Here is a 24,873-nt window from a genome sequence, read left to right as displayed (position 1 = left end):
GCCTGTTTATGTAGGCTAGTACTTCATTTTCATGAAAACAAGAAACTTTATCATAATTATTTTTAAAATAATTATCTATAATGTTGATAAGGATTGCATTTTAGGATGGGACAAGAATAACTGGTGTTTCTTGTTTAGTGTGCTGTGATGGTACTGGTTTTATTCTCCCAAGAGATGATAATTATTTTAAGGCCCTTTTGATGGAGAAGACAGTGAAAGCATAACTAATCATTCTTTTGAAAAATCCAGCTGTGGACACTTGAGTTGGAAATACATAAAGGGTAGTATTATTCAAAACAAGAACCTATGCATTTACATTTCTGCTGCAACATGTACAAATGCTGATATTTAATCATTTTGATGACAAATTTTCTATATTCTTGAGCAAAATGCAGTAGTCTGTACTCTAGCCTACATGTGCTGGTCTCTTAGAACTGCAGATTTTACTGACCATTGTTGATACCTAGTGAAACTGTCTCTAAATTTCATTAAGAAAAAATCCTATCCTATAATGCTTTTAACTAGGTTATATGACTACTGCATGGGAGGGCGGACAGGGAGGGGAGAAGGGAGAAGACATCGTAGCAGGTCTAGAACATATGGTTGTGCTACATTATGATATCGACGTGGTTTTCTTGACTCTCAGACTACGGTGCAAGGTAATGATATTGATTTTTACTTGCCATGAGTTGTCTTGTTGCCTTCCCACAATTTGGTGTCCGAGAAGCTGTGTACAGAAAGCCACCTTGTTGAAAGGAAATGATAGGAATAAAGTTATTAGTTGTAGTCTTTTATCGTGTGTGATGATCTCTGCCAAATATATGTGAACTGTAAGGTTATTATATATGCAGCCATAAAAGCAATAACAGCGTTTAATTTTGTATAGTTGCCATTCAAAAAAGCCTGTAGAGGAAAGATGGTAATTAGTAAGAACACTGTGGAAAAACAGTATAGTATTTACTATAAGCCACTACAGCCTCTCCTTGACATACTTGGCTACAAATTGCTGGAGACATAGTGGGATGAGTTGAATAAAAAAAATGTTTTTCAGTGCTTCTTCAAAAGCCAAAATCATACTGTCCTGTGTATTTTGGGTGAAGATCTGAGTAGTGAAAGGACTATGTTTGATGTCAGAACAGTAGGAATTTGTCCTTGCAAGTGTGAATGGATCATCTGTTAAAACACCTTTTAGTGGACATGTCCAGAGACAGCTACAATCAGACTTGGACTATGAGGAGATTATGTGAGTTCCCATATAAAGCTGTCTGCTGTTTCCTCTGCTGGGGGGAGTTTCCAAAAAGCAAGCTGTCTTGTGGGCTCAGTCAGCGTGTTGATTCTGAAAGCCTTTCTAGCATGTTAATAAACGTGTTAATAAGCAAACTTTTAGCTGGAGTTGATATGAGTCTGTATTATTATGACTTTTATTGTTTGTCACCTATTTGGAGATCAGTTTGATTATATTTTAGATTTTGTTTCTCATTACAGAAATGCTTAGATTATTAAATGAAAACAGGACAGACTTTACTAGTGTTTTAACTACAGTCTTTTCTAATCTCAGCTGTAGCCATAACTCTGGATTGACATGAGAGAGAAAATTTTCAACTTGTAAAATAATGTTATTCTTCATCAAAATAAAATACTGAGAAATGGAAGTATTCCTTTTATTAGCTCGTAGGCATGAATCTAATCAAACAAATAGTTCCTAGCTACCTCAGAAGACATTGAAGAGAATGGGCTTATATAGGGGATGAACTTGTCTACCACTTCTGCTATTTACAATCTAATTTTAAGAAGGATATGTGTTAACTAGCACCAGCTATAGAGAGTGCCTGAGGTAGTATAGGAGGCTGTGCTGGTATAAATTTTTCCTGGTGCTTGCACATACTCATTGGAACACAGCACCTCGTGGAAAAATGTACCAGAAGAAAAGGAAGAATACTGGCAGATGGAGGTGAACAGATTGTTATTTCATACAAAGAGGAGGAATAGTGTATGAAGTAATACATCTGTAGAAAAATGCAGCAGTTAAGATGAACAAACTCCTGTCATCAGCCACATCATTAACTTTATAAAAAGACAACATTACTTCCAGCTGTCTTCCAATACACTTTTACTAAATATCTGTGAGACGACAGTCTCTCAGTCTCTTCTGTTTGAAAGCTGATAATCTTGTTAGGAAGAAGTTCTACCACAGTGATGATTTAATAATGCTGTCAACCTACTCACAGGTTTACACATGCTTAAAATTAAACAGTAGGAAAATGAAAAAGGGTTGGCTATCATATCCTGTACTAAATACCATGTGCTATTCTGAGTTAGGAGGACAAGCTTTCTCCAGGCTCTCAAGATTTCACTGGATGGATGTGGTGCTTGCTACAGCTGGTAGCACAGCAGCACTACCCTGTTGCCAGGAGCAGGAGGATGGTTACCAGCCCACTAAGAGGACGTTTTGAAAACAGAGGATAGCCTGTTAAAGCAAAAGTAATTCCCTGTTAATAGCCTGGTATTCTGTTCTCCCAGGTTTTTTTAAAACCAATATTGAGAAAATTGTCTACTGAGTTTGGGAGCCTTGTTGGTGATTGTAAGAGAAGAGGGGAAAAAATATACTTGTAGCTTTGTGATGATCAGTAATCTCTTTTTTATTTGTACGTCTAAGCAAGACTCTAGTACTGAAAGAATGAAAAGAGCGGGCATTTCTGTTCGCTGAAGGATATGAAATGTTGTTAAAATGAGTGGTTTTAATGGCAAACATAATGGAATTTATACAGAAGTGAGAGGAACAGTTAAACCTACTTTGAGTCTGCATACTTACTTCATAGTTGGATTTTTCTCTTTATGTTGGAATCCTGAGGGAGATGCGATTTCAAGGTTTTGCTTTAGATTTGCTTACAGTTTTGCTGTTTGACTAGTCTGTTCTCAAAAGAACTTTCTTTAAAAATTGACTAGTGGTTACCTGTCTATTAGTACTCAGGGAGAGCTGGAAGAAACATGGCCTGGAGGCAGGAAGTTGCAAAGCTTCAATGTCCACTGGGATGTTGCAGTAATATTTCAGAAACTGAAATTACTGGAAGAAGCATTCATCAGTTTAGCCAGGTTAGATATGAAGAAACTAAACTTTAATAGGGCCAGGTATCTATGATACTGTGAACAGGGGAAGTGATTACTTCTCCAAATTATTTAAATATATTTCTTCGGATGTCATTAGGTGTTACAGCTTGGCAAATCAGTTGTTTTGAATGCAAACTTGTGTTGAAGGCTGATTGAAAAATCTAGCTGTATAGCTTAAAAAAAAAAAAGGCATTTGAATCTTGAACTTCTTCCGATATGTTCCAGAGAAGTTAATGAATGGAAGTACTGTCTTAGCAGGTGATTGAAAGCACAAAATGACACATGTGAATCTTAGATTGCACCAGAAGAAAGTGGATTTGCTTTGGGTGAAATTAGTATGCTATGACAGAGGTTGTAAAGCCTGAACCTCATCTTTTGTCAGGGTGATCGGGCATCAGTCGGTGGGATCCAGAGGAACCAAAACACTGGGTCAAGAAATCCTGAATTTTAAAATTTGGAGCAGTGTCCAAACCTCATGTTTGTTTCTGTAACTAGTTGGACAAAGAGCCTATCTTTGAACACTCTAAGAAATGGCTGAAATCTAACCTTATATATTGAACATACATCTTTGACATCTGAGACGTTCTTGTTGGAACAGAGCAATTATATGTGGTAACTTAATTACAAGCCTGCAGTTGAACATTGTCATCTGTTTTATCTACTCCATACCTGCACCTGTGACACACAGAGCGCCAGTGTAGTTACTACTTGACAGACCTTTGGCACTTCTTATTTGCTATCAAGGTGACTGGACTTTTGCATTTCTACTGCACCTTCGAAAAGAAACTCAAAGCAGTTGAGCTCCTAACCAGTCTTGTGCAATAGGTGAGTATTAACCTTAACTGCAGATGAGCAAGCTGAGATTATAGGGAGAACTTTCTTCTTTATTGTTTAGAGTTTTTTGGAACGTAGGGAAGTCAGAGTAGGACAGATCTCTGCAGCCTTGTGGGAAGATTCTTTTTGGAATAGCTAGGAGCAAGCTCTGTTCAAAATGCTTTGTTGAGCAGAACTGAATCCAGACATTCTTTCATATGTTTACTGATTTATTCTCTGAAGAAAGAGGTACTATTGATGAGAATAGGGAGATTTGTATGGAAAAAAAGGGTGGTGGGAAGGGAATCTGTGACACCTTCATACTAATTTCCTCCTTTTGCTTCTACTGAAAAAAATTAGGTATTCACAAAGCAAGAAGCAGCGATTTCATCAGTGTCATCTGTTTCCCTACCCAATGTGAGACTATCGTGCAATGCACACTTATAACGAATTGTGTGGAGTAACTTGTGTGAATATCATATGCTTTTCTTGTCAGAAAATACAGCTTTTGCGTGTTCTAACTGCTTTTATCATGGTCCATCAATGTTTTCAGTAACATTGTCCATCTTCCTTTAGAATTGTTCTGGTCATCTTTCCAAGTGGTTTGAAGGTGTCACCAATTAGTAATTGTGCACTACGAGGCGTTAGCAGGGTACGTCCCATGATGGCAATCTGCCTCATGACTGAATTGTGTTGCACTTCTGTTTCCAAAAGCTCAAGTGCTTTACAGGAGTTACCATCAGTTCCTATCTTTAAACAGAAAATCCAACTCATCTTGGCTGTGCAGTTGCTGACACACCGTTCGCAACAGAAATCAGAACAGGCTGACCTTGGTTGTTTTAAAAAGGCTTAGTAACTGACTCCTTTCTGAACAAAGACTGACTTTTTTTGCTCAGCCACTCTGTTTGATCTTATAAGAAAGTGACCTCGCAGGACTCACTTTAAGCCTCAGGGATGTATAAGAATCAAAATCAGTCATCTTGAAACATTTCTCAAGATGCCAAGCAAAAGATGAGGGGGTGAAAAAAGATGTATGTATATACACATACGCACAGTCTCTATTTAATAGTCACTTTGGATGCTTATAAGTTAAATGAGGATTTTCAATTTAATGGCTACTTCTTCCATGTGTGCACACTGTAAGAGCTAGGAAATATTGATTAATTTTTTAATGATTTCCTAGAAGAATGCTGTGTCTTATGAAATTTGATTAGGTGGTTTTATCATGGAGGACTTACTGTGCTAAACCTTGTTTAGTGTTTCCTGGCGCAAACATGAAAAATGCTGAGAAGTGGACTATGTCTTGCTTAAAGACTTTCTAAGCTTTACTTCAGATGCAGTACCTTGTCTTGTTTTGCAACTCTTGCATGTTTTTAATGAAACAGTACAAACATAATGATCTGGGGTGCAGAATATCTTTTTGTGTTGTAAAGCTTTTTTTATTTTCCCATGCTTTGAACAAATGACAGCAATTAAATTAGTATTGCACACTTTAGAATATTATTGAAAACTTTGGTGATACTTAGATTCTTTCAAATTCGTAAGTGGCATATTGCAATATGTTTAGAATTGCTGGGCCTGAAGAAAGCTTATGTCCATGTTCATCACATTATTCCTCCTCACGTTTAAGCATTGTGTTTGTAATTCCATTAACAAAAAAACAGCTTGACTGGTGCAGAGTAACATGCAAGTCTGAAGCTTCATTTCCATAGGACTTCTAACCCTCAATGTTTAGCTTTTGCCTCTGTTCCACATGACGAGGCAAAACCAAAGTCTTAAATTGGCATTTGATCTTAATCTTGCAACAAAACTTTGATTCTTCATTGCAACAGTTCATCACTGTCATTCTTGATGTGTATTTTTAAACCATGGGACGATTTCCCTCTTTATTTCCTGTGATCCGGAATTGACAGCTGTACGTCAAATTTCATGAGTTTCAAATATACCTATTAGCACCTGCTTTTCCCTAAAAAGCCCCTTTCTAAACACTTGGTGGTTTGACTTTGTGTTTTTCCTTGTGTCGTAGGTCTTTAAATACTCTGCACCAGTTTTGCTGTCCAGCTCCATTGTACCATACCCAGCTAGCTGTCCCTGCCACACACTCAGAGTACAGGTAAGAGTAGAGATGGTCCACCCACTTTTTATTTCTGAAGAGAGATCTAACATTACAATTTGACATAAGAAAAGGAACAGTAGTTTAAATTTTAAAAGAAAGAAGAGTATTAGAAAAACATATCAAACATTTTTAACATCTCATGGGACAGTTCTATTCACTTCTCTCAGGCACTCCTCAATTATACAGTAAAATGAGTTTCATGTGTTAAGAGGCACATCCGCCAGACTCTTTGAAAGGTAGGAAGAAGCTAGTTGTAGATTTAGTTCTCACATAACAATCATATTGAAATGTTTATGTAATTTATGTAGGAGATTGATGTTGTTCTGCACAACAGGTTTTTTTTTTAACCCCTGAATATTTCACGGCAGTATGTGAGGTAAGCCAGGTATTGTGACACTCTCAAGGTTAAAGGCACGGACCTGCAAAAGGCTCAGCACTGCCTTTGGATTTGAACGGAAGTAAGGGGGTTTTAAACAGATGCAGGCCCTTGATGCCAAGCAGAGTCTGCCCTGAATATATAAAAAACATTTGTTTTCCAGCTAGTAATGCTTTATTTAACATAGATGTCTTTACTATGTCTTTTCTAAGTTCTCTTTGATCAAATATGGAGAGCAGTAATTAAGCATCTCAGTACAATTCATTGTCAGTGCGAGTGTTTATTTTAACAGACATCTTCTAGAAGCATCAAAGAACAGCTAATCTAAGTAATTAGAAATGTGAAAACTGTTAAGAAATTGTGCATGTCATGAAAAAATTGTTTAATTTTTACTTTTACTATTAGTGATTACCTTAGTGATAATTGCCAGCTCATGAATAATATTAATATCAAAATATTGAAAGTCTGGTGCTGAAAACTCAAATTGCTTTGCACTGGTAATAAGGAAAGACAAAAACAAACAATGAATCCTAAATCTGTAAATGCATAAACATATTTCTGATCTGAATTTTTCATCTCTTAGTTATCTCTAACCATGCATGTTTGAATTCATTCTGTTGTTTTACGTTGCAGCATCTGTTTGTATGTTTGGGTTTTTCTCCCACCAGAGCTCTTAGTTTTATTTGGTGGTAGTGAATCCATAGTTGAGTTGTAAGACAACTTAAGTATTCCTTCAGCGAGGAGCAGGGCCTGAACTCTATTGGATTCCCCACTTGCTTTTTAATGAGGCTTTTATTTTTTTTTTTGTCCTTAGTTCATAATGCTCTAATTTTAAGGACTGTTAGAGATTTTCCTGTAGCGATGTTGGTGGGAAAACTGGTTGTTTCTTGAATGTTTCAATATTTTGCCCCATGTAGGTTATTTTTATTGGTAGTATTTCTTCTGGAATCAAAACTTATAGCAGCATAACTTTGTGCTTTAAAAATCCTAACATTCTCTAGCTTTTTTCTGTCTTTCTGTCTTTGTGCAGTAAAAAAAAACTGCCCTAAGTGCGGCTGGATCTGTAAAGCAGTACAATTTTTAGACCGCTAATGCATAAAACAGTATATAGATTTGGATAATGCCCAAACATACGCTGTAAAACCTTCAGCTTTCGTTTAAGGATTGGAGTGTCTGAAGGAACTCATCGTTGACCTTGTTTGCTCTCAAGGAAGTTTAGGTCTCAAACTCTCCAACCATGTGTACATATGTAGCCATAACTCAACTAGGATCAGTAGAAATGTGGGAACTTCCAACAACTCATAGTATTGTAGCGTTGCCCTTATTCACCTAAGGGTAATGGAGCAATCAATGGGTCTCACTCCCTTTCCTGGCTAACCAGCCTAGATCTGCCAGCAGCACACGATCTGTGCTAACCTCCTGGTTTACTGTGAGGGATTAGATGAGGGAGTTCAGGGATTAGATGTGGCCTTGTTCTCCTCTTACCTCTCCCCCAGCCCAACACACAACTTACCAGGGTAAGATGAGCTTTTGCAAAAGATACTAATGAGCCAGCAGAGCGCAACAGGAAAAAATCCAGTTCGATACAAGGTGGAGGAGAGAGGGGAATTTCACCATGAATGCAGTTGAACACTGGAACAGAGACCAGGAGAGGAGGTGGTATCTCTGTCTTCAGCAATAGTCAGTCCAACTGGACACAGCCCTGAGCAACTTGATGTAGTTAGCCCTCCGTTAGCCGGGGACTGGACTATAGATACCCTCAGAAGTCCCTTCAAACAAAAATGATCCTGTGCTCCTGAAGCACTCTGTTCTTGGGAAGGAGAAAAAAAAAAAGCTGCAATGTTGTTCTGTAGAATTTAGTTTCAAATTAGACAGTGATTTTAGTGCTGTCCCAGGTAGTATCCTACACACAAATGTGGTGGTGTGATAGAGCCAGACTGTTACAGTCTTCCTCATGTCAGGAATTTGGTTTACCCATGAGTTAAATTTCTGAAGCTGTTGTATTCAAACTGATAGTTACAAATTGACATCACTTTATCTGTAATCTTGTAGTCAAGTACGAATTATGCACCTGTTTTTGTAAATGGCCTGTATATGGGAATCCTATTGCTGCGAATGAAAATCAGCTACTAGAACACTAACAAGACTGGGCTTTAAATTTCCACATGCATTTAATAGTATTAAATTTAGCTTTTAGTCTTCGCATTGATCAATTTATAAATAGAAATCATTAGAAACAAAACTAACAGAAATGGATGTTTCATTCTAACTTCATTTTTGAGGCTTTATTTGGAAAATACACAGAGGGATTAATTTTGTAGCCCAGAATTAAAAATTAAATTTACTCTGAAAGAAGCAATTAATGAATGCATTACAGTGAAATCTGGAGCATCTCTGATTTGCTGTTAGCTAATTGCTGGATGTTTTATTCACTCCAGCAGTTTTAGTTCTAGTCAAGACGATCTTTGGCATCTGTTTTGAATTGTTAATAGGGAAATAATGCATTTTTAATAACTGCAGCTCTTGCAGTAATCCCTTGCTTGCTCATTTTACAATGTTCAAAATAGAAAGAAATAATACAAGTTATCTTGTATTCTCCCATTGTAAGAAAAGTCTTAGGAAGCCTAAGCATATAATGTACTTCCCATTAGTTATTTGTATGTTTGTGTTCCAGTTAGCTTGCTCTTTTTGATTTATTTTTGTTTGGGGAGGGGAAAAAAAATATATACCCGTAATGTCTGTAGCATGGCTTCTTTGACTCCCTTTCCCTTCCTGCCTCCCAAAGTAGAGCCCTAAAAACAACATAGTCTTGTTGGAAGCTGCAAATCCCATGAGGTGCTCAGTATTTGTTAGTGATCATTTGAATACAGATTTTATGGTTGATGTGAGGGGCAAAGTAAAGGAGACGGTGGTATGCCCTGGAGAGGCTTCCGAAAGGGCCTGGATCCACGTGGTCTTGTACTTCAGTTGCTGAGCCTCTTGCTTGATGTGGCCTGCATGATCACCGTGGCCTTGCAGCTAGAACACGTGCAAAGCGAAGCCCAGATGTATAATGGCATTCAGAGAAGGTAAATTTAATCATCTCTGCTTCTTGTTTGAAGAACAGTCTGTTCCCAGCATTATTCTAAACTCATCTGTGTAAACAAACTTCAATTAGTATTTCAGCCTGTCTGTATAGGTGCTAGATACCTTATACTAGCAACATATACGCACCTTTGTGCACCTGATAGTTGTCAACTTTGAGTATATCACTTGAACCTTCAAGTTACTCAAGCTGTTTACACCACTCCTGAACATGGAGGGTTCGTTTACAGTCTGAGGGTAGTTCACTAGCCCACCCTTAGAGAAGGCTTCCTGCTCTGCTGAAATTAGGGGTGGGTGATTTGGTTTTGCTTTGTTTTAATGCCCTGTAGCCCTAATGCTGCTGTAGCTGTCAGCTACTCAGGCTTTTGTGTGATGAGTGTTACAGCAGAAATGGCTGTAGGAATGGCTTCACACAGGAAGATACAATGTAGAAGAGTGGCCCAGCTTGGGAATATAAAGTCATATTCATATCTGTATTCTTTGTATGGATATGTAGTAGACTGATATACGCAACTACAACTGTGGACTGATTTGCTTACCACTAATATCTAAGCATCTGTCATGTGATACGTTTATTCATAATTATGATTTCCTTCTTCTGATTTGCATTAAATGTTGGCTTTCACTCATTCCTTTCTCCATCTGCTTTAACTTCCATCCTTCTAATATTAAATTAGATGCCCTTATCATGTCCAAAGACCATTTTCAAAATCTTGAAGCTAGAGATTTTTCTTTTCTTTTTTTTTTTCCCCAGTGATACCTGTGAAAACAAAAAGATAATGCAAAGGATGTTATAGTACCAAAGAAATCCCATCATTTTCTTGCAGTCTCTACCTGCTTAATGTTTAATCAGCACCTCTGGGAGGTAAAAACATTATTCTGAAAATACTGTACTTATGTGCAATTTTAATGTGGAATTTTTGTTTCACCAGGTAATGTTGGCTTACATGCAACAAACCACTGTATGGAAGATGATAGAAGGATTGATTGTGCTATTTCTTTTTGTCTGAGCCACTGGTAGGCATTGTAGCTATTCTGTTACCATAACTGGTGAACACAGAAGCTTACCATACAATGATGTCTAGCTGACAGATGCTTCTATATTGTATTAGAGTGGTTTGGTTTTTCATAATTTTTTTTCCAAGAGCATTCTGGGAATTCTTCCACACTAGGCACCATCAAGGAGAATTGGGAACTTTTTTGCTTAGATTCCTGAAAGTGAAAAATACCTATTGGCAGATAAATTTGGGTTTTTGCAACTCTCAGTTTACTTTCTCAGCTGATGAGCAGTATACTGTTTCCCAGGCTTAGACACATAGCAAATATTTCACATCCTTCACACAAGCATCTTTAAAGACATCCCATGATACACAACAGACTCCTCAGTCCTGCGGTGGTTTCCCAGTCAATGATTAGTCACAGGTGAAGCTGTAGCTGCAGAACCTGTAATTCAGAATCCTTTGCACTATGGATATGACTATTTATTGCGGTTTTCTACCAAAAAAAATATTGTTGAATAGGATTCTTATTTCTAACTGAATAGCAATTGCCTAGCTATGTAACTTAGCACATTTAAGCACTGTAGCCTCTCTTTATAATATGCAGAGCTTTAAAAGCTTGACAGTCTTTTTTCAAATGGAACAAAGGAGTGAAAGCAACACAGCTTGGACCAGCCAGCATATTGCAACCAAGATGCAATATGCAGATGAACAAAGTAAAACAGATCCAAACTCTCACCAAATTGTATACTCTGTGCTAAGTCAGTGTGAGGTTCAGATGATTATATAAGGCATCTGTGTTCAAACCCTATGGCAAAGGAAAGCTGGCATAATTATAGTAATACTTGTAATTTTCCACTTGATGCCTACGTGATCTAGCAATGCAAAAATGATGAATTGTGTTCATACACAGCAAGCTGTTTGAAAACATTCAGGAGTTGGCAGAATATCATGAAATTTACTATTTGTTTTTGGATTTTCTTGTTTTTCTTCCTTCATTGTGTTCCTTTCCATCCTCCTCCTTTAGCTTGTTATTTAGTTTAAAGGAAATGACCACTCGTGGTTGTGTTACTGATAAAGAAGTGACCTCGTACAAGCTTCCTGCTAAGCCAGCATCCCTTCCTCCACCCACCATAAAGCACATTATAGCATTACAGATGTAGGTATTCCAAACTGCTGCTTTAATAGCCTTTGAGCCTTCTGGTTTGTAGCACCATTCATGATGCTGGCAACTCTGCATGGAAACAGAGTTCTTCTACTTGAAAAGAAGGTGGGGGAGGGAGTAAAGTGCAGATCTGTTCATCATCAATATTTCTGTATGTAAATCACCAGCAGAAGGGGAATGCATCTGTTCTGCATTTTCAGTGGAGTATGTGCAGTGAAAATACCTGTGGAAAGTTTCTTTTAAACATGTTAAAAATAAAGGAGCCATGGCCACAGTAGGCTGGGTATGTATATGACTACTTAATGTAATTTTTCTTAAGGGAAAAACAGAAATTGCCCTTTTTGGCAAAAAAAACCCCAGCTTTTGCCTCAGAGTTTAACTCTAGGTGTTGGCCTAAACTCATTTAGTTGTTCTTTATTGTGTTGAAAGTCCTGTCTCTGAGATTGAAATGGGTTAATCGGATGGTACTTACAAGTTATACTGTGGATTTAAAAACGAAACAAAAAAAACCCCTCAAGCTTAATTTTCCTAATGCTGTTCCCTATGATTCTGTTCCTCTGTCTTTTTTCTTTCTTGCCCCTCCTCTTCCTTGGCAGGGAAGATAATGTTCTGCACCAGTTCTGCTGTCCACCTTCGGGGTCTAGTAGTCCATCTTCAAGATAACAGAGAAGCTCGGGGTCGCTAAGTGTGCAGTCAGTGCTACATCTGTATAGTCCATCTCTCCTCTCTTACTGGTGTGTATGGGACTGACGCTTGCATGGATGGCATAGGATTCTGATTCACGTCAAGTTTGAGTTATTCGGAATGGCACAGCCGTAAATTTTTGCCATTGATGCTTGGTAATCTCCTCTCCATGCTTTCCTACAGCTCTCTTCCTTGTGTCCAGTACTTAAAACACACGTAAACTGTAAAAAAATACATAAAATGCACAGTTTATTTTGAACTAAAATAAACAGTACCATAAGTCTTTAAGTGTACTGTGAGTTTTGTTACTGTATGTACATGGTCATGTGGTATGAAGGGTACAAACTAATGTGATTTCTTCTTCCCCAAATGTTGACGATATGGGGTGGGAGAGAAGCTGTTTCTTAGAGTCTGTCTTAGGTTGTTTTTACTGCTAACAGTCCTAGAAGTGTGTTCCAAGGTTGGGCAAACGCCAACATGACATTTTATGAACATTCCTATATAGAGATTAACCATTCTTTCTTTGCTTTTTGATTATTCTGAGGAACCAGCATACAATGTTACAGCAGATACTCTAGCTATGAGTGATTACATTTCTAACCTTTTTTGAGGTCTGTCTTCTAATTTTGTTTGCCTGTGTTTGTGAAAGTCTTGTATTATGCATTAGCAAAAGTGCAAGATCATTATTCATGTTCTTCTGTTACCTAATTGATGAAAATATTTTTCTCTAAGCTGTGCACAAGATTGTCATCAAAGGAATGAACTTGTAATCTAATGGCCCCGTAACTCCGACAAGATAAATGTGAACATGTCCATGGGTGTCTAAGAATAGAGTCCAAGTTACCATTGCCCAAAAGGCACTTTGTTGATTACATCTTGCCAGACACATCTTGTGGCTGTAATGTAACTGGTGGATTTCTACTGGTTGGATCTTCCAAACTTAAACAGCCCAAGCAGCTATACCAGGAAACAGAACTTCTATGAAGTGGCATTTACTAGCCTGAAGCTAGCAAGAAAGAAAAACTGGCAGGGGGTGTGGGGGGATGAAAGGCTCTTAAGTCTGTTGTTGCTATTGTGAGTTAAAATATTGCTCCAGACTGTCTGGAGCTCATGTAAAGGCTAAGGTGGTTGGGTGTAGGGTGAAAAGCTGATCTTTATTTGTAGTTATTTGTAGCTTTGAGGATGGGATAAAAGGAGAATCATCAGGATCAAGAAGGGAAGAACTATGAAGGTAGCATGAGGCTCGTTCTCATCCTGTACAATGTGCTTTTTTTCATGACCTTGAAGGAATCTATATAAAAAAACAGAATACAAGTTATTTGCTTTTCAGTCAGATTTCATTTACTGTTTCTATTCTTCCTGTTAAATGTTTTCTTGTGCTTGCCTTAGGTATGATTGTGAAGTGTCCAAGGCCTAAGGAAGAATTTGCTTGCAGAAGGCTAATGCGCCTTCATCATTTTGCAAGTTTGTCCACGTCCTTTATTCTGACTGCAGACTGTAAACAATATGTGGCTGCTTCTGTTATTTGGTATTGCATGTTCCTTGGTTTCATGTGTTTCTCAATCACTTGCCATTACAATATATATGAAGTACTTTCATTCCCACTGTAAAATTTGAAAATTATGTATGCAAAAATTGTGTAGTAGATTACTGCAGTTTATTATATCCCTGGAAGTGCTCTGATATTTACTGAGCAGGGTAAAACATTGAAAAGTGTGGATGTTTTTCACAATTTGGTTCTTGTACTGCTTTTTACTGTTTCTTAGAGTTGCTTGCTAAGATAAAAACAGTAGGAATTTCTGATATTTTGACTTGCTTATCTCCCTCCCAAATGTAAACAGTAATTAACTCTCTCTACTCAGTGTACTGAACCGAAGCACTATAATTATTCTCTTCCATAGGGTAAGATTTGTCCAATCTTTCAGTAAGTATCTTTTACATATTTGTGTAAAGGAAAACAAAGAAGAAAGACAACTATTTTTAAACATGAAAATTAAACCCACCAACTCTAGGTGCCAGCCTTTTTGCCTTGAAGAGACAGTGGTTGATTATCCTGAATGTGGTTGTAGTTAATGATGTGTCTCAGGAGAAAATGAAGTCAAGGACTGATCAGTGTTATTAGCTGTAACGGGATACTATCATTGGTTGTTTTCTATCTGGTAGTTTTCCAATTAAGGGAAAATAGTGTCATTATAAGTTGCTGGCATTTGAAACGGTTTGAGTTGGTATCCATAGTATCATCAAATCATGGCGTTTACTCTTCATGGAGCACATAGAGAAGCTGACCTTCCCTGATGCAGTGAAAGTCAGAAATGCAGAAGTAAACATTTTCCTTTTTAAATAAATCATGGCTGGCTAAATAAAACATGCTGTGAATCTTGGGATTTAGCACTAGAACCTAGTAGGGGTTCTCTTTTAGTTAACTGGAGTTTAAAAGTAGATGACCTAAATGCTGTGCACATTATTATAAAACAGAGAAAGTGAAAAATATTTCCTTTTTCTCCTGATGCCTAGATAAATTTGCACTGGTTTTGTGAAGAGTGAAGACTATATTATTGTGCATTCTGGTATGGAAGGTGGAGTAGAAATGGCATTTTTCATATTTTTGTACACCAAATGTCTTCACTCAGGAACTCAAAGGATTGAAGAAAAGCTGCTGCTTTGGAGGAATTCAGTTAGGGAATTATTCCTTTGGCACCTTGCACCTATTAGGATCAGGTTGTTTTGGTTTTCTTCTGCAAAGTGGAGTTCTCCTCTCCTCCTCTCCACTCTTTTGGGTGGTTTTGCCTGAAATAAGTGGGTGGGACTTCAGTTCCGCAGAGCAACTGCTGACTTGTGGTTATTTTCTACACAAGTATTATTTCCTCTCTGTAACTGGATGTGGGAAGTCATTAAAACAGCTCAGAGCAGTGTGTGCAGACACTTTGTGCTTGAATGGTATAGACTTTTATGCACCGCTAGATGGAGCAAAAACCAGTTCAACTGTGATAAATTAGAGACTCATCTCCCAAAGTAGACTTCAAAATAACTCTAAGTAGCTGAAGCAAAGTACTGTATAACATGAGGGGAAGAAATAATCCTCTGAAAAATGTAATAGGGTGTAGATCTTAATCGTGACTGAAACCAAGCTTTTAAAATTTTCCCTTAGCTATTCCACCAGCTATGTAATTGAATATGGATTGCCACAATTTCAAGCAACTCAAGATTCATAATGAATTTGAATTACTTATATAGTTTATGGCCAAGGAAGCTCCGTACTTGAGCAGGTGCCTGGGGATGGCAGAATGTCATCTGCTGATCAGAATGAAGTAGCACTGAAGGTGAGTCATGGGTTCATTGTCAGGAGGTGGGGACTTGGCTGCTCAGGACGCACATTCAGAAGACGCTGCCTGCCCAAAGAGGCTTAGTCCCCTCTGAAACCTCCTGACTTGCAGTTTTGAAAGGGTGACATTCATGGTACGTCATACCGATTTGCCAGACTGGCCGTTTTGAAGTGCAGCGCTAATTCCTTTTTCACCTCAAATACTGAAATGGAGCAGGAAGTTCTCAGAAAATGTAAACCCAGAAATACATACACAAGCATCTGTGAAAGAAGGTACTTGCTATCTTTATGTTGTTGCCAGGATTGAGTGCTAGAATTTTTGGTTTTTTACAGTAATTGACTAGTTCCTGAAATGGTGGCTAGAGGGAGCTCCAATGCAGTCTGTCTCAAAGCTTTCGCAGTAAGTCAATCATTACAAATATGGCCTATTTTATTACATGAAGCTGTAGATGAAAACAAAGGAGGAAGCCATCTATATTTACTTTTGCCTGCTATTAGAACTGCAGATGGAGAAGTATTTGATCATGTGGAATGACAAAATGGATATATGTGCCAGCATGCCTTACCGTCAATGTTGTTTATTTATTTTATAATTATTATCGTAAATACTTTGTTTGCTTGTGTAGTTTACTCTGCCTCTACCTTTGTCAAGTTGTAATGCAGAAAATGTTCCAGGGAAGGTGCATGTCTTTAACAACATCTGAATACCATATGGGATATTCTGCATCCTACTGTCAGGTGTCCGATGGTTATGCAGAAAGGAGTATAAGAACAAGACAAACATACAGTGAAGAAACTAATCCATAGGTGAAGTCTAGTAGGTTTTCAGATAAAGAAATTGATAATTACTATTTTTAAAAAACATGAAACAATATCAAAACTACTAGATAGATGTTTCTGCTGTCAAAGCAACAGAAATTCTAGTTTTACTGTTCTACCTTTACTGAATTAATTATAGTAATTCAGTTAAGGGTACCACGTCGCAATTCACAGGGTATTTGGTTTTAGGAAGTTTTTTTTTCATGTGCAGGTACGTTTCACGTTTTCTTTTAGCGTCACAAAATGTGCACAGCAGTTGCTCGGTACTGGGTGGGGAATTTGTAAGAAAGCACAGCGGTGCAGGAAGTTTGAATCATCTGCAACAGTAATAGCTTAATGTGACTCAGCTGAACAGAAGCTGATTTTTATTCCTCCCTTTCCTCTCCTGTACTGCTTGGTGAAGGACACTTTGCCGCCTTCTCAGAAGGGAGGCCCTGGTACCGGACAGGATTACCTCAGTATGCCAGGTAGCGACCTCGGGGCTGGTTCCTAGCATCCCTAGCTGGTTAGGGGATCACTGGCTCTGATGAGCTGACAAAAATAGATTGATAAAGAGGAGACAGAACTTAATTGAGTCAATCCCCAAGGAGAAACAACATCTGAGTTCAGTGAGAGTTTTTCCTGGCTATGTGTGCATCAAATTAAGCCTTCTGCTCTCTGCTACTAGCTGACCTTTTGTGACTCAATCCTGCTGCCATTCAGGTGCCACTCTGTAACAGAGAGATGTTGGTTTACTGACCCTTGAAAGAGACTTTGGAGACCTTCCTGGGGATGGAAGGGACTCACTCGGAGGGAGTTGGTTTTGTTTTTCACAATGGAATGCTACAGGGTGAGAAGGAAGGAGTAGCTGTACGGGTAACATGTTTTGCTATACAATTACTATGCAAACCAAACATTTAGGCACTCATTAAAGACTGCTTCGATTAAATAAAGATGGTAATAAGGATGGGAGGTTTCAGAGATCCTGATTAGTATGGCTTCCTTCTTTGTACTCAACTAGCATCTTTATCTGCAATTAATGTTTTACCTTGCTCGTTTCTGTACAATATGGGTGTTGCTGGTTTCCCTTTAGAGTTGGGGATAAGATTTTAGAAAATTTGAAAGTAATTATCTGTACACACTGAACAAGCTGAGAAGCTGAAATTTCAAATAACCCAAGACCGTTTCTTCCTATAGTTATGTTTACTTTCCAAATTCAAGTGAAACTTTGTACACAAAATATCTTTCATGAAAAATACGTCCCTTTCTAATTTCTAGTGTTTCAAGCAAGTGCTTCTCTTTCTACACCCATTAGAGTTCTTTGTTTTCATTTTTTTGATGTCATTTGTATGCTCTTTGGCCTTTAGTGATTTGTGGCTGCTGCATTCATAGAACAAATGCATAAGATCAACCCAATTTATGACCTATTAATGTAAACATTTTTTCTTAAAGAAATTATGTCATGTTTCATTCACCTGTGTTTTTTTTATAGCCAATCACTGGAGCATCTCACACCTGAAAATGAGATAGTATTAAAATCTGTCTTGCTCTCTTCCTCAATCAAATTCATCTTTATGGAGAATTCAGTTAGTTGTAATTGATATTTTATGACAAGATTTTGCCAGAGGCTGCTGTAGTACAGATAATTAATCTCAGTCAGGAAATGTTACTTAAATAATTTTATTTTGTAATCCTACAAGCAGTATTATTAATCAGGTGACATGTATTCTGACACTGGAGAGAATGGGCAGCCAGCCCACTGCTCACGCTCTTAGATGTAGCAGATGTTTCTGACAAACAAGTTTGTTTGCTTGTTGGTCACGAGGTGTCTGATTAAAGCAATTTTGCTCTGCTTTGTTCTTTGTTAGTGGGCGAGCTCTCAGCTGTGCCTGCTGCTATCAGCTGGCCATGGAAGCCACGAGATTGCTGGTGGTGCCCCTAGGATTCAGCATGAAATTGAGGTGCTCTCCACATGTGGTTAGCTCTTCAGAAGCCCACAAAGATGTGTCTTCTGCTTTATAGACAGACTTTATTATTGAAGGCTCCTTTTTACTTTATTTATTTCATTTTATTTTGGGGAACTTGATCAAAATCTATTTAATTTAGTGCTGTCAATCCATACTGGATTCCAAGTAAGACATGAACAGTCATAGTTCTTCCCACAAACTGCTTGGCTAGATTACTTCAGTGGTTCAAGGCAACAAAATAGCCAGTGGTTTTTAAAATAAAACTGAAAACAACTGAGTAATAGGCATTGTCAACTCATTTAACATCTTTCATCAAAGACTTAAGGATGATCAAAGAGCCAGCAAGGCAGGCAAATTTTAGGTGTGTGAGCGGAGTATCAGGAAGCCTGTCACTTTATTACGGATGAGACTAAATAAATCCTGAGCTTTGCTTTCATGTTTCATTAGGCACTTGTCTCAGCCACAAAACTTAGTCCAGCTTGAAAAAGTCCACAGTTGGCATCGCCATGACTAGGAAAATTGGGAGGCAATTTTTCTTAGTGTCCATGTAAGATGCTTTATCTGTCAGAACTTGGAGTGGTAAAATATGTAGCTGGGGGGGTGGGGGTGGGGCTAGAACCAAAGATGATGTGGTTCTTGCTCTAGCCAGATGTGCAAGTTTCTGCCATTTGTTTCATCTAATTCTCTGGCACTGACAAGTTAAATGGTGTAATAGTCTTTGGGTAATAAGTATGAAATTGAAGAATGGGGGAGATTGATTTAAAGCTTACTCTCTTTAGGTACTTTGACATTTTCTTTCCATGTTTTTTGTTTTGAGGGCTTTTCCAAAACAATTTAACAGTATTGTGTGTGTATAGATACGTATACACACACACACATGTATAGCAGTTTCCCAAGTATGCTTGTTGTCCAAACACATACAGCTGCATCCAGATGGCAGGCAGAACCTTTGGCCCTCTCAGACGCATCTGGCACTGCATGGTCTGATTTCTTGGTTTACATTGAAGCTGTATGAGTTCCCATGGGTACAAAGGCACCCTGAGCTGTCCTACTGTAAATACGGTTTGGAACTTAGACTGAATATGGCAATCACTTTTGAATGCTGAAGTTATGTAAAGCACGTAGCCGTCATTATGGTTTTAACTTGCTCCTTTTTATTGGGAAAAGTCAGAGTAGTGAAAATTATTATTACAGTAAATTCAATTTTTATATATACTATATAAATGTATGTGTTCATATATATACACACACAAATATATCAGTATATATTTATATATATTTAAAATCTAGTACTTACACACTCTGGTATTTGGATAGCTTCCTGAAGCTGGGGTTTCTAACTGTTGGACAAGAGCCACTGGGAAGTGGGCCTGTGCGGAACCCCTGACCTGTGGTCCTGCGGCTGCCCGTGGTGAAACCCAGCACCGTGTGGGTCTGTAGCCTACGGGATCTATTTGGTACTGTCAGGGAAGTGCACATTTCAGCTTCTCAGGCATGTTTGAAAGTCAACGGGCCTCTGTAAATTTGCTCAGCACACTTGATAAATGTAAACTGGCAGTTAGCTGAAAAATCACGTTTCCTTTCTATGGATGAGGCTACTCTGTAGCTTCCCCAGCCTGCTTCCAGCGTGCGCGCTACTAACCCCTCTTTTTATTGTTTTGCCACAGACATGCTGACGTAGCTCCAGTTGTGCTTGTTTTCAGATTCTGTAGTAGTTTGCTAGTTGCATGTTATTTAATTTACATTTATAAGCCTTTTCTTCCAGAAAACAGTGATGCTTTAAAAAAAAAAATCTAACCCCATTTCCAGTTCAGTGGATTCATAGGCTACAGAAGGAGCAGAATTACTAAAACATTTACTCTGTGTGTGTAGTGATAAAAAGGTTGGTTTCCGTATTTAAAAGAAGCATCATAACCTCTGACAGACTGAGATAGTGCACTACAGTTTAAATCATTGAATCTGCTTATGGGGATATCTCTGTCAATTTTCTTTTTCAGAAATGATGAAATTAATATAATAGAGGCAGCTTTACTGACTAATAGTGAAACAGTACATTGATCGTAGGTCTTTGAATCCACTTAACAGCTTGTGTAATTCTGTTACATTTCCTGGGAAACAAAAGGGTCATACACATTGATCTATAGTATCTTTCTTATAATCTGCTGCTTCTTGTTAAATGCTAGGTAGTCAAAGAAAAATATCCCTGACATGCAGAGAAATAATCATTGATTGCAAGTGAATGTGTTGAAATAGATTGAAAGTCATACGAATTCTTATATTGTAATACTGATGTTTCTGGACAGCTACAGGAACGAATAGCTTTGTCGTGGTACATGATAAATTAGCTTCTGGCAGCACAGACTGTGGCTCATGCTGCCTGCAGATCTGTGCAAGGGAATAAGGCTCCTCTTTAAGCCTTTTGTTTTTCTGTACGTATGTAAGCATTTGCAGTATGCAAACTACAGGGAGGTGCCTGCAGCATATGGTAATACATGGGACATACTTAAGCTGCAAACTGCTCTCAGAGCACTCATTCTGAACTGGGGATTTAAAATCTGCTGATGAGAAACAAATTATTAGTCTATAAACCAATATGAAAAGCAGAGTAAAGTCTGTCACTGAACCACTCCTGTGGTGCAGCCGTGTACTACTTCATGCCAACAGATCTTTTAGGCTTTGAGCTGTCTGCATTCATAGTGTTCTTATGTAAGCATGAAGGAGATAGGACAACTATTTCTGTTGAGTATATTTTCAAGGATGAAGTTGTAAGTCTCTGCTCCTAGGATATAATGTAATGGAACTAATTTGATGTGTTCGTTTTCATATTCAATTTGATGTGTTTTTTTTTTTTTACTTTGCTGCATCACTCTTGTACAGAGCCATTGCTAGCTGTTTTAGGAGAACACTAGTAATGCTATAGCTGCAAAAGGACACATGATATTCAAACACTTGTTTTAAATTGCACATCCATTTTAGGTTTACTCAACAGCCTTTGTTTTCTGTTATTTTTCATTCAAGTGATCTCAAATGCCATGCAAGGATACTTGCAGGATTTAGATCTTTGTGGTACCCGGGTGGATACTGGTATGGGGACTTGTGCAGAGAGCGGCCATGTGTCTGTGCCAAAGCTTCTGTGCTTTTTTCCCTGTAAGAGGCATGATTTTGCTTACACTGTGGGTAAGCAGTCACACAAAGGATAGCAGTTAGCTTAACTTGGTTACTGTAAGTGCATAATTCACGGTAATCAAGAAACCTATGCATAACGTTAACGTGTTTTCAGATTTATGACTCTCATAAACAGCACTTTCTTTACAGATTATATGCAAACAAAAAAAAAGAGAAAGGTAGCTGCTACTGGCCAGTAGACACAGATGAGAACTTCTAATGGAGAGTAAGTTTGTCCAGCTATATTGTTGAACTAGACATTTTCAAACACTTCAGTTCTCAGATTACATTAGCATGCTGGACCTTTGCCTCACAGAGGATTAAACATAGATCTGGAAACTTTAATGTCTTCAAATTGCATTACATACAATTGGCTGCTGCTATCAGCAACCGCGCTTTCTCTTCCTTCTTTGGAAAACCTCAATTCCCATGTTGCATGTATGGGTTGGCTCTGTTTTCATGACTCTAAAGTTGAGCTGCAAATAGTAGTGAAGCTTGTTAATAAACATCTGATGTTCATGTAACTCTGGGAAAAAGTGTAACTTAAATAATGGGTTTTACTTCTAACAAACTCAAAACCACATCACTGCAATATTTTAATATGAAATCAGTTCCTCTGGCAAGATATCACCTTGAAAAACAATGCTGATTAGATGTTCAGTGGATAGTAAATTCTAAACCATTTTTTGTTATGAGGGTGGTTCCTTGATAAAGTTTTTTTTTTTTTTTTTTTCAGGGTTCAGGGCAGGGGAACTTGCAGCTCCCTCGGAAAACTTATAAAAGGCTGGGGTGCCTAAATACAAGGCATAGATGATTGGTGTGAACTCTGAAAATGTATCATAAGACATAGTGGTGAAGAGTGTTAAACAACAGGGCCATTAACCTTTAGATGTTGTTGCTGGAGTTAATCGAGCTGATGGGAGATTTTTTTAAACTTAATTTTTCAAGCAACATCTTTCACTGTACAATGTGTTACTACAAAACTGAAATTAGAGCATGTCTTGAAAAGGAAGCTTCTCCAAGTACCCCCGTTGTTACTCTTGCAGATTACTCCAGGAGTGCCTGCCCCAACTTTGTAAGCACAAACTGGCTTTTATTTAATATAATTCTGTTCTCTCTGTACAGAAATTCAGTTTTACTTTTGCACGACCTTCTCAAATTAATAGTGAACTGCGCTTCCTACTCTGGCTATTTCCTCATGGCTTTTAGGTTCATGTTGAGATGGCTTTTTTTTTCCTAGATATTGTTTTTCTTATAGATTTAAAATCTCTTTCAGATGCTGTGATTATATTTTGACTTGGAAAGCATGTTATAAAAATGAATGTTTGAGCATGCTGTGCTGAACACTCCCTAAAGTATGACAGAACCCTGTGGTGCAAAGTGGAGGCTCCTGAAGGAGGAAGAAGAAAAGAAAGCTTGTGTGTATAGGGTCCATGCAGCCCAACCCAAATTCAGTTATGTTTCTAGTATACCAAGTAGACAAGTGCGTTCAGAGTTTTCCTAAAGCTGCTCTTTTTCTCAGATCTGTTTCTGTCTTTGAATCAAACCTCTTGGTCACTTAGCCATGTCATGTCTGGAAGAGATCCAACAAAAAACTCTTATCAGTCAGTTGGGTTTCTGAACAATCAGTTGCTGCTTAGATTTGTAATCCAGCTTTAACTGTTGGTGACCTGGGAAAATGAACTGCATGCTGCAGACAGGCAGTACGGGCTGCCCAAAACCCTTAGACCCAGCAGAACTCTACTCAGGAACCTGAGTCATTCAAACCCCAAGTGAAGAAAGCTTTTTATTTCTAAAAGCAGCATTAAACATGTATTTAAGTACTTTCTTGTCTAGATGGTTCATTAAAATATTTGGAGCACAATGTATGAAAAGAGAAAATAAAAAGCAAGAATTTCAGTGGTATTCTTTAAAGTTCCTAGTGCTTCCTTCTGAATGCTACCTTTTCACAGGTGAACAGTGCCAGTTATGTCAGGAAAGCTATTAAATGGTGTTTCCAAAAGAAAGGCTTAATTCGAACTATATTTTCAGTTTTTGTTCCAATGACTAATATCAATTGAGTGATGTTTAGTTCTGGCCTACTTATGCAATTCTGCGGAAACCTCTGGAGTTGGGCTGTTCTACTTCTAGATATACGGTTCAGACAGGCTACAGAGACAGGTTTTCTGAATTCAACCCACACATGAATGTAGCTACCAGACGCATTACAGGTTTCCGAGAGCTGCTGCCGTTGTAACATACCTCTTTTAAGATTGCAACGTGTTCCTTTGCAGAATTGCACGACAACACGGTAATGAGTTGGTGGAAACAGTGGGTCAGAATAGCCGTGCTGCATCAGGGCAAACATCCACCCGGGCCAGTACCTTATCTCTGGCAGTGGTCCCTAGCAGTGCCAAGGCAGACGTATAGGAGTAAGACAAGCATGCTTTTATATGAGTTTGCCTTTGGTTCTTGGAGATATCTTGATTCACTTCTATTGCACTAATTAATGCAGGACACAGCTGCATGTCTGATAAATGATGCTCCAACCAGAAAAGACATTACGGCAGAGCTTCTAGCCATATATCCATCAGAATCCTCCTAATTTCTGGGAGGAGCCTGTTCTCTTCATTAGTTACTGCTCCGTGATATTCAAATTAGAATTTCCCACAGCTTTTTTCTTCAGGGCCATTTGTTTGGGACATCAGGCAAAGGGCTGCATAACAAAAGCAAATGCTGAACTACTAGCCACTGAGTCCCTTCAGCTGAGGGCACTTCTGAGGATTTTTCCGGAAATGTGTCCTCCCTGATGGCTTCGCAGATCTCTGGGCAAAGCCAGTCTCCACTAATGAGGGGGATCTCAAGCTGAGACGATGTGCTGAGCAGAATTTAGAGGTGGGAGGCTAAAATTAACGCAGATGTTACCTTGTTACTTTTTCCTATTAGTTCTCTGTTAAGTACCTTCCCGGTATTGTGGGTGCTTTGGAACTTGGTCACTAAGCAACTAATTAAAGGGGAGCAGGCTGAAGATGACACAGCTTTCTCCATGCAGTTGAACTGCAGCATTATGAAGAAGGCATGATGTGGTACAATGCAAGATATTTTGGTGATTATGGCTTTCACTTGTAGCTAAAAGCTGTTGGGTGTCAAGCTAGACATCCTGGAATCCTGTCAGTGCTTAAGGAAGTGGCTTACAGCAAGTTCACACAGAATATGAAGGGATGGTTTTGTTTGATGACCAATGTAATAGCTGGAATATCATTTCCAGTTTTGTTTCTGTGGGAGGGTGTTGTTCTGG

The 24,873-nt window shown here is 38.4% G+C and overlaps 1 protein-coding gene across 8 annotated transcripts in view; it reads left to right on the top strand.

Moving 5' to 3' along the window:
• IQSEC1 (IQ motif and Sec7 domain ArfGEF 1) overlaps positions 1-24,873 on the top strand; it is a 341,486-nt gene that overhangs the window by 150,819 nt on the left and 165,794 nt on the right. Inside the window, exon 3 of one of the 8 annotated variants that reach the window (XM_054837993.1) lies at positions 5,948-6,034. The exons of the other annotated variants lie outside the window; for them this stretch is intronic. Within the exon in view, the coding sequence (XP_054693968.1) occupies positions 5,948-6,034 (87 nt within the window). The remainder of the gene's footprint in view (positions 1-5,947; positions 6,035-24,873) is intronic. 8 annotated transcript variants of the gene reach the window in all.

This window comes from Grus americana, chromosome 11 (genome assembly GCF_028858705.1).
Source record: "Grus americana isolate bGruAme1 chromosome 11, bGruAme1.mat, whole genome shotgun sequence".
NCBI classification, from domain to species: Eukaryota; Metazoa; Chordata; class Aves; order Gruiformes; family Gruidae; genus Grus; species Grus americana.
The sequence above is the reverse complement of the archived record's forward strand: the minus strand, read 5'-3'. Positions and strand labels throughout refer to the sequence as shown.